The 10,550-nt window shown below is 51.0% G+C and overlaps 1 protein-coding gene across 1 annotated transcript; it reads left to right on the top strand.

The window, feature by feature from the left end:
* Positions 1-3,999: 3,999 nt before the first annotated feature.
* On the top strand, positions 4,000-10,091 carry LOC127473427 (uncharacterized). Its single transcript, XM_051793018.1, has 2 exons — positions 4,000-9,599; positions 9,794-10,091. The coding sequence occupies exon 1, from the start codon at positions 7,769-7,771 to the stop codon at positions 8,696-8,698; it is 930 nt and encodes a 309-aa protein (XP_051648978.1). The 5' UTR covers positions 4,000-7,768; the 3' UTR covers positions 8,699-9,599; positions 9,794-10,091.
* The last annotated feature ends 459 nt before the right edge of the window (positions 10,092-10,550 follow it).

The following is a 10,550-nucleotide window of genomic DNA, read 5'->3' as shown; positions in this document are numbered from 1 at the left end:
AGTGCAGCTTTAACACCCAGGGAGGGTGTCCTAGTTAGGACAGCTGAGATCAGTTCATCATGGTGGGTGTAACCCAAAACTGTATTCTATAGCCTTCCATGTCATTTCCCAGAAACTAGACTATTGTTGTCAATAGACTATTCGCACCCTCTGCCCATAGAGCATGGTGGGTGTAACCCAAAACTGTATTCTATAGCCTTCCATGTCATTTCCCAGAAACTAGACTATTGTTGTCAATAGACTATTCGCACCTTCTGCCCATAGAGCCTGACTCCTCAGGCTATAAACTAGGTGTTAAGAGGCCTGTGAGATAGGAGGATGTTTCTGTCCTCACACCCTTTGTGAACTCCCCGCCCTGAGGAGAGTACCAAGCATTCCTGCCTGAACTGGAGGATATATAATCTTGGAGTTTTGGAACATTTTTCAACCCCACTCGTGGGATCCAGAGGACGGCTGCATCTCATCGCTCTCAACCAGACTTAGACCACCACTGGACTGCGATCACCAGTTCTGGCCAGACTGCAGCAGCTCTCCCACCAGCAGGTTCTTCCCCTCTCCCTTTACTTTGGACTCAAACAGGGCCCAAGGAACACCACTTTGTTCAGGCCCCAGGGTACTGGGTTACACATTTGGGTTTTTGTGGGTTGAGACCAATTGTTTGTTTGTATTATTGTACTTACTGTATTATTTTAATAAATTGTTATTCTGACTTATAATCTCTCCTTTGAGTTGGGTTCATTCCCCCTGCTGGTTAACTTTTAAACCAGCACAGAGGGTATTTGGCATTGAGCCCTGTGCAGGCAGACCTGATTCCTGGTTGCATGTGGGGTTAAGTACGATTGCCCTGGCATACAAAGGGTGCTAATTACACAGCAGAGTTTATTTGCATCCTTTGCAGCTACATGACAGGCTTGCTGGGTGAGATTTACAGGTCCTCACAAGGAAGTAGGTGGTTTATTCCCAGAGTTTCACATGCTTTCTTCCTGTGCAAGTCCAGACTAGCTGCATAGAGATGAGTTGTGCTTAAAAGAGGGATTCTGCTGTGGATTCCCACAGCAGAATCTGACTTGCAACTCTCATTGTCCTTTTCTGGAAGACAAACCCCTCCACCTCAGGGTCCCATACACACCCTTGGAGGGGGTTGCATTAGCCCATCACTCTATCAGGACAGGATGGGTTTGGAGGGAATTTAGCCACAACTCTCTGTGCCTAGTTCAGGAGAGGTTTTGGACTAGCACAGGCTCCCTCACCAACCACTTGGGCACCTCAAAGACATGGGAGCTGCCAACAGGTGCTGGTGTGAGCTCCAGTGACAGCAGCACCCAAGAAACAGGAAACCCAAGTGAGCTTCTCCCACCAGCACTGTGGCCTTATGAGAGAGTGCCTAGGACAGCACACCCTTCAGGGCTGGGATTACTACTGTGCTCCAAACCAGACCTGGATCTGGGTTATGATCCTTAACACACCAATGAAACTGTCTGGATCCAGTCCTGAATATTGAAGCGAAGTCTGGGTCTGAGTCTAGACATGAAGGGCCTGACCAGTTCTGCAGTCTCTGAGGTTCAGTCTGGCCTCTGGGCCAAGCTAAGGACACAAAGTAGAATGTGCCATTTTACCTGTCTGGAATAATGTGTGAATTTAATTAGATTTAATCTACTCTCAGTAAAATTTAGAACATGTTGTTGAAAACTTGTATTTAATCTAATACATTCTCCAAGCCTTTTTGTTTGTGTCTGAGCATGGAACTTGCAGCACAGATGTGGGCAAGTGCAATGAAATGAGAAGCCGAGTTTTAGCAGCACCCAAAGGATGGGGCTGAGATCAGCATCCTGTCATCTTTGCATTTGTGTCAGTCTGATTCAGAGGATCTTTTGCCCCAAAACCTCTCTGCGTGACAGGGGAGAGAGTTCGGGAAAGGCAGAGGAATGTGGGGAAGGCATGGTCATGGGGACTGGTACCTGCCACTCCAGTGTCACCGAGGTGGACATGTCCTTTGGAAAAAGCACAGTGCCAGGTTGCTGGGGACTGCTAATGGAGAACATGTCTGGGTCCTCCAGGAAGACTGTACAAAGGATTCAGGTGTGTCCTGTACATTCGCTCCATGTCAGCTTGCTCTGTGCACCCAGTCAGCCACAAAAAGCACAGAATTGCCCTTGCTGTGATCACATGTAGCTCGTTTGACAAGAGAAGGCTCCAGGGGCTCATCACAAGAAAAACATGAAATTGTTTGGAAATATTAATCAGGGGGATATCACTTGTTTTGTTCATCTCAAGTAATGTTAACTTACAAGAAAGAGAGAAATAATGAGAGAAGGAGAGGGAGACAGCAGGCCTGGCTGTAGGAGAGGGCTGGAGGGTTAGCTGCCCAAACCAGAGGCAAATTCATTTGAGATCCAGGGATTAAGATACAATCATTTGACCTCAGATTAAACAGTGGATGAGCACAACAAGGCTAGCTTAAAATATTTGGAAAGGTGTTAAGGAAAATCAAGAGGGATTAAATAACAAAATAGCTGCAATAAGCTAGAATGCCTCCCCGGATCACAAGGAGCACCGAAGGGGCACTGAAGAGCCTGCTGGCAGGGACAGGCAAGCATGCTCTGTTCCATGGCTCTGCAGTGTTTGGGGGTTGAGTGACAGACTGTATGGGTAGTACAGGAGGGCAGCTTGTTGTCTGGGGCAGTTGAGATGTGCGTGTGTGCAAGTGATTTGGCAGAGGCACTCTCCTACCACAGGCCCACCAGTCCCATTCAGAGCTCTCTGGGGTCAGAGCAGGGATGTCATAGATGGAGCAGAAGGCACTTTTCGAGAAGCATTTGGGAAGGAGAGGAGCACCAGGACTGCCATGGGCTGTCATGCCAGATGAGAAATATTTGGCTGGTGCACAAGACACCTCACATCATCCCAGCTCCCCAGTAATCCCCCACCGGTGCTGGCCTCTGGCTGTTGGGCAATTATTGGCACAGCCCTGCTGCTCGTGGTACTCTGACCTCTGTGCAGGGAGATCTAGAGTAAAACTGAGAAGCCTAAAGCATCTTTTCTCCATCACTACTGTGCTGATGCCCTGCTCTGCCAGCACAGCATTCAGGGGGGCAAAACATGAGTGAGGGGTAACTCAAGCTTCCTTAGTGCCATCCAGTCATCCTCCAGCATTTCTATTTCACACTGACCCTTGGAGCTGAAAACAAAAGGAACTCTCCCTGCCTCACACTAGTTTGTTGCTGTTATTGAGCTGCTCTCCCTCACCCTCAGGAGAGCACAGCTGCCTGCCAACACCCCTTATTAGGAAGAAATTATCCAGCAGAAGTAGGCTAGCTAGCTGTGAAAGCATGCTCAAGGACAGGAACCCCAGGGCAGCGAGGCTCAGGCTCAGAGTGCAGTGTGGCTGCTTCCCAGCTTTGCTTTATGAGCTCTCCCTGCCAGCATGGCTTCTTTTCCTGGACTTGGCCTGTATTTCCTAGGACAAATCATCCAGCTCCCGAGTGACTGCTTACTTGTAGCCAACACACATCATCACTATCCATTCCCATTTTGGCTACATTGTTTTGCCACACCTTTGAAATCATTAATACAGTGCTGTTATATGGGGGTCAGTCCCAGATGGGCAGCACAACCTGAAATCAGTGCCCAGGAACTGTGGGACTGGCCCACCCCTACATGCTGGTAGGCACTGCATGGGGGTCCACAGTTCTCCCCAGCATTTGCTCCACTGCAGGTTTATGAAATGCAGAGAGCAGTCAAAGGCTGGGGGACACAGGGCTGTGTTGGATGGATGCTGGGTGTCCACCTTGCTCAGACCTGGTGGAGAACCAGCAACCCTGTGACAGACACAGTACCCTGCCCACGCACTTCTAGTCACAGCATCCCACAGATAAACACCAGCCTTTCCTCACAGTGGCCAAAGCCACCTCCACACTGCGACCATCAGGCTTTACATCGGGCTTTTTTTTGTGCCCTTGCAAGATTAATGCCTCAGTCACTGAAAAGTACCTTGCAATGAGGAACTCCAAGGCTGGGAAGGGTCTGAGCGTGGGACTGCCCAAAAGTGTATTGCTGCTTTTCCTTCTTCTTCTTGTCTTGTGGGCAGTGATCCCACAAAGCACAGCCTGTTTTCCATGCAGCCCCACCACCAGCTGCAGTGGCCTGGCAGGCGCAGTGACCCTGAGTGATTATTTAACGGGAGATTGTATAACAGAGCTGGGCAGACATTACATTTCTGTCTCTGACCTCAGCCCTGGGAAATCTCCCACCCATAAAACTTCCAGTCTAATCTTTCAGACTTCAGAGGAACAGCCTTGGGCATCTGACACGATCCTTCAGAGAGGAGTAACCAGTGGGGACCAAGTAGCTCTGAGCAGGAATGGGCTGCTCAGCACATCTCAGTCCCACAGAAGGGAGAAGAGGAGGGAGCCTAATGCCCCACAAGGGCTCAGGTTTGGAGCCCAGACCCTGCTGAAATGCCCAGGACAACACTGCAAAGTCCCTCTGCTCCCTGGTATCCATCTAAATGAAGCACAGCACTCGCCTCTCCATGCCAGTGAGCTGTGCCAGCAAGGTGAACACAGATGAGCTGGCCTTGGGTAGAGCAAGCCAGCTCCAACAGCTCCCCTGGGTTCCAGCCACACTGCCTCTGGAATCTGGGAGCAGCTGAGCCCTCTGACCTACCCCAGAAGGGGTGAGCAGTGCCCAGGAGGCAGTGGAGAGGTGCCTGCTGCTCTGGAGAGCCCCACACAGTCCAGGACTCAGGACACAGCAGCCTCGTGCTGGTGATGTCCCTAAACTGTTGCTCCCAGGAAGATGCTCCTTCATGTGGCTGAGGAAATGGTTCAGGGCAGTGGCCTGCGGCCCTCAGTGGTCAGAAGGTCAGTGTTGCAAGGAGATAGGCGTGGGCAGGCCCTGCTTGTCACTGCTGGGCACTTGCCAGCTGGCTCAGACCCATCTCATTCAGAAATCCACCAAAACCAGGTTCTCCTGAAGGCTCATTTGAGCAGACACCAGGAGCTTGTTTCTGAGTTTGACTTCAGCATGTCCTGGTTCCAAGCATTCCCTTTCAGCAGGACCTGGTGGGTGTGAACAGCCCCTCCAGGATGAGCCTGGATCTGCTGGAAGCTGGACAGGACCAGCAGGGCCACCAGGCTGGTTGAAGTGAGGGAACATTGCCCACAGGGAGAAGTGGAGACAGCTGGCTTGGCTAGTTGTGAAGGAGAGGAGACTGGGGCAATTTAGCAGAAGTTTACAGTGACTTGGAGGGCAGCTACAGAGAGGATGGAGCCAGAGTCTTTCCAGTAGGTAAGACAATCTAACAGCCTGGCCAGCTCAGATGGGGTGTTGGGAAAAACTCCTTCCCTGGAAAGGTGGAGCAGCCCTGGGACATGTACCCAGAGAGGAGGCGTTTCCATCCTTTGAAGTTTTTCAGACTTAGGTGCTCTGATCCAGCTTTAGCAACAGTCCTGCTTTGAAGATTGGCTGAATCTGAGACCTCTCCGGGCCCCTTGTCACTAGGACTTTTTTCAGGTGGCAAATCTACACCAAACTGAGCTGACGTCAGTCTCCTGCATTGAGCCACACATGCCAACTTACACCAAACACTGCTCTTGTAAAACTTACAAAGATGTACCCGCTTAGGGATGCAGCAGCCCACACATGATTTCACAGCAGCCTTAGGAGCACACTGTTTACCAACAGCCACAGCAAAAACAGGTCCAAAGGGCAAGATTAGAAAATCCAATATTTAAAATCTGTGACTCTTTCCACAGCTGGGCTGGGGAGCCAGCTGCTGCAATATAAGTCTAACCATTAACCAGGGGGCTAAAGAGGTGTAATGCTCTCTGAAGAACAGGGCACTGCATTACTGAGCCTGAGGTCTGTGTGTGCAGCAAGGCACAGGGATGCTCCTGCAGTGCCCAGCAAGCAGTGCAGAGGGGCGCTGAGTCCATACGCTGCCACCACATCTGACCCCTCTGCACCCTGCAGGGGCAACCAGCTATCAGCTCACCTGAAACCCTGTCTTACCAATTTCTTTGGTAGGGAAGAAAATAATAAAAAGGTGTGGAATGTATTTTTAATAAGTTACATAAACAGTTAACTTCAAAGCTGCCTTATAAACAGGTGATATGTCAGTGCTTTCACTGAGAGGTGAGCTGGGCCTTTAATGCAGAAAGATTTTGGCTGTTTCAAAGGCAAACTGCCTTCCCCTTGGATGAGACCAATCTCATCTGGAAGTACCAGCTTCTGCTTGCTAGGAGTATTTTGATTTTGCAAAGCTAGTCTACTTCATTTACAGGCAATGGGAAATTGGATTGGAGCTGGTCCTTGGACGTTAAAAGCCTCCTGTGCATGCCTGGCGCTTTGCAGCACAAAGGAGGCTTGGACTGTACCCTGGTGTGCTGCTGGGGGCTGCTCAGCCTTCCTGGGGTGCAAGCTTGGGCTTTGATCAGCTTCTGAAAGAGCCATGCTAAGCAAGGACACCGTTTGAGTACAGTAAGGCTGCAGGAATGCACTTGCTGTGGCTGAAGCTGCCATGGCTATGCCTGGGTTCTCCTGCCAGTGCCACAGCACCCAGTCATGCCACTGGGGCCTGCGGTGCTGCTGCTGGCAGGGACAGCCCAGCCTGCCCCCCCTCCCCAGTGATGCAAGAGGTGCCTTTGCACTTTGCCTCAGTAGCAAACCTGAGTTGGCAGCAAACACGCCAGGTTGGCAGCTCAGGGTCACGCTGCAACACAGGAGTGCGCGGAGAGGGGCTCGCCATATGGCAGGGTGGTTAACAGCTCTGGGCAAAGGGTCTGCCCGGGGAACATGTCCGGGTGCAAGTGCTCCCTTATCGCTCATTCACGTGGCTGTGTTTACCAGGCTGCTCCTCCAGCTGTCTGTGAGCTGGAGTTTCTACCCTGCTCAAAGGGCAGGAGCTCACGGTTGCGTTTTTCCATCTGATCACACTGATCCAGCAGTGCTTTAGCACCAAAGGATGACTTGTCACACTGCATGGGAGGGGTGTTCACCAGGTCACAAGTATTTCAGGTGTCCTGGCATGGAACAGGTTGAGACCTGTCCTGTGGCCTCACCCAGGCCAGCGGGACATGGTGTTCACTGGCTGACACAGCTGTGGGAATGGGAATGCCAGACGTTGCCCCACACTTTCAGTTTACTCCTGTCCCCAGCAGGACAGCAGGGACAGCCCAGCAAGGGGCCCAGAGCACTCAGGCAGCTTGTGCAAAACACAGAGCGAGGGGCTCCCACAGATGAGAGACAGAGGGCTGCAAGAAATGCCAAACCGAGGTTGGTTCTTCTTTTCCCCCAAGAGTTACAAAATCGATGGCTAAGTTTAAATACCAAAGAGACTGTGACCTCTGGCTCCAGGCTGACCCTTGGAAAACATGTGCCCTAGCCTGACAGAAGGGAGCTAAAACATAAGGAAAACCCAAAAGGAACAAATCCAGAAGGAAAGCAGAGCAGGAACAAGCCCAGCTGAAGCCAAGAAGGGAGGGCAAAGAACAGCTTTCCAACAGGCACTACGCAGCTGCTGAACAACTGTGGCGCCATTCCTGTTCTGAAACCTTGTTTAAAGCCAATTTTGTTACATGTAGTGAGGACGGGAAACAAAAAGAAGGTGGAAAACTCCCCAAATTACCAACATGGTTAATGTGGTTTTAAAACAACTCCTCTGCTTTGGGTATAAGTGATCTGTCTCCAAGTTTGAAGCTGGCCTCATTCCCTCCAGGAGTAAAGATAACACCACGGAGTCCAGAGAACAGCCAGAGCTTGACACCACATGGCTGGCAGGATCAAGCCTTTGCCAGGCTCCTGCTTTGGCCCAAGGCAGTCTCCACCAGTGTTAGTGCTTCTCCTTCACCTGTCTTTCTTCTGTAGCCCATCATTACGAGAAAATGTGACTATGGCCTCTCCATCCCATCCCAGTCTCCCTTTTGAAACTCCCACTTGTTCTGCCAATGTGTCAGTGGCAGTCCCTGAAGATTCCCCTTCCCCCCCTCCAGTCTCTGTATCTTTCCAACCAAGCTCTCATCTCCTGCTTTGTGCGTGGTGCGAGGGGGTGTCTGTCCCTCGTGACTGTCTGAAAACAGGCTCCTCCTTGAAAAAAGCCACCAGACCTCATCAGGCAGGCAGGGCTCGCTGCTCCCTGCGCGGGGGTGAGCTCCAGACAGAGCCCACAGGGCACGGCTCAGGAGCGGCACCATCCAACAGCCAGGCAGGAGCCAGGGAAGCAGACACAGCTCCACCTCTGCCATTATTTCTCCAGTGCCCCCATCGTGAGAAGTGGGAGGAGCAGAGCCTGGAGGAAAACCAGCAGGAAAGAGAAGGGGACCCAGTCCCATCTCCTCCAGGTAAACATGCAGGCTTCCTGTATCCCTTTTGTGAGCCCTTTGAGGCAGATGTCTTGCCCCACGGGGGACCCTCATCTCTTCTGAGCTCCACCTGTGCCACTGGGGCAGTCAGTTTCTCATGCCTCTCACCGCCTCACTGCATTTATTTAACTAATACTCCTCAGGGCTCCCAGGCCATTTTAGGCATCGCTCATCTGTCCCCAGTGGAAGCAATTACACTTGTCTTGCAAGATCTGTTCTTCCTAAGCCAGGCTGCCATTTATCCATTATTATTGAAGTATCCAAGGCATTTGCACATGTTTAGAAGCATACCAGGTCCCTCAAGGAAGAGGGATGAAATATCACCTCTTGCCTGGTAGATTAAACTGCTTACACAAGTGGAATTAAATCTTGGTTTCTGAGTTATCCAGTGGGGCTCTTTTGCAATGCTGCTCTTAGGAAAAGGGTTGCAGAGATGTCTTAGGTCACACCCCAGAGCTGGCAAGACTGCAGGAGAGATTCAGACATCAAGTTTTCCAACTTGGATGCTTCTGGTTAACCCAGAGAGGATTCCCAAGGCGAGGATGAGTTTCTGTAGAAACAAGTTTACATGCTGCCCTCTCCGAAATGTAGTTGTGTTCAGCAACATATGTGCTCACTGCCCTTGGCCACACCCTACACAGTCTCTCTCTTCACTCACATGTCTCAGCAAATTCTCCTGTATGAGCTGGAGTGGCCATTCTAGTGAATAAAAGAGTCCAAACTCAAGCACCTGAGAGTCCTTCTGCATGCCTGGCTTTGCAGGTCCTTGCTGGTGATACAGTGCAGATGCTGCAAGACAGCACCCCATGACCTCAAACAGCCCACGAGCACAAACCAAAAGCAGTGTCAAATCTACTTAAGAGAGTTTGAGTAAGATTTCACTGTCCCCAGTTCCGCAGCCTTGAGCTACAGAAGTCAACACTCGCAGTCACTGGCGCTGAACTCAGATCCAAGGGCCTCAATTTCTTGCTGCCACCTGCTGTCCCCTGCCAGCAGGGCAGCCCTGCTCCCTGCCCTGCTCCCTGCCAGCACTGCCCTGAAGCTCCCAGCCTGGATCCAGGGGAGGAAACAGTAGGACCCAGCCCCTGCCCCCTGTGGAGCACCAGGCAGACCCAAAGCCTGGATGCTAACAGAGAAACAAAAGTAGTGGCTTCTGTGTTCTACTTCTCCTGGTTACAAGCTCTGAAAGTACAGTTGCACCTGATTTCCTACCTGGCAGGAGGAAGCCACTGACACCCAGTTGCTGCAAGCCGGGGCCATTGGCTCCCACTGGCAAACCCACAGGTTGTTTTGTGGTTCTTCCATCTGCAGCCCAAGAGGGGCTCGAGTACAAGCCGAGAAACATCCCGGGGGGACAAGCTAGGCTGCAACTGGTGCAGTAAATAGCTCCAAGGACAAGTGGGAAAGGCCATGTAAGTCCCAGTGCACTGCAGCACGAGCCAAGGTGAGATTGGCACAAAAGTAGCAAGGAGCCAAAAGAGGCATTTTATTTGCAACTCCCTGAGCAGCAGAGGTCAAGGAGATGCAGCACGAGCACTGCTGGGAAGAAACGAGGAGCAGATAACACAGAAGGATCCATGTGGCCACAAGAGCAGTTTGAGCAATGCAGGCAGCAGCTTTATTACTAGGCTAAACTTGCCCTTCTGATTTGCATGGGTACTTGCTCATATTTGCTCTGTAGCTTTTTCTAGGAGAAAACTTAGTCTTTTACATCAGCAGTAGGATATTCTGTGACACTCAAGAAAGTTAAACTCAATTTGGTGTTTTAAGGGGATTTGCCAATGAGCACAGCACCCCACTCACAGACAGGGTTCAAGTGGCCTATATTTGACTTCACTTGCTTCAGTCTGGAACTGTGCCCACAAGGGGGTTTAATGCAGTTTCACCAGTCCACTTCATAGCAGTGCTTTAATGTAATTCAGATTAACTACATGCTACCCCCTGTGCAGAAGAGGTCCTTATTTTACCCTAGTCTAAGTTGTGGCTAAGCCAGCCTTGGCCAGGCACTGGAGGATCTCGCTACAGGCAGGCAGAGGCCTCCAATTCATTTGCCAGGCCTCAGAGGACGTTGGAGATGGGAAGTAATTCAGAGGCAGTATCCAGATACACATGCAGGTGGACACTTACCAAGGACTGATCCTTGCAGGCTGATGTCATTGTTCAAGATTTGCCTGACAATCTCCAGGTCAA

This window comes from Manacus candei, unplaced genomic scaffold (genome assembly GCF_025592945.1).
Source record: "Manacus candei isolate 608988 ecotype Guabito, Panama unplaced genomic scaffold, ASM2559294v1 h1tg000035l, whole genome shotgun sequence".
NCBI lineage: Eukaryota > Metazoa > Chordata > Aves > Passeriformes > Pipridae > Manacus > Manacus candei.
The sequence above is the reverse complement of the archived record's forward strand: the minus strand, read 5'-3'. Positions and strand labels throughout refer to the sequence as shown.

Coding starts and splice junctions, on each gene's coding strand:
- LOC127473427 (XM_051793018.1), top strand. CDS start 7,769: ATGGCTGGCAGGATCAAGCCTTTGCCAGGCTCCTGCTTTGGCCCAAGG.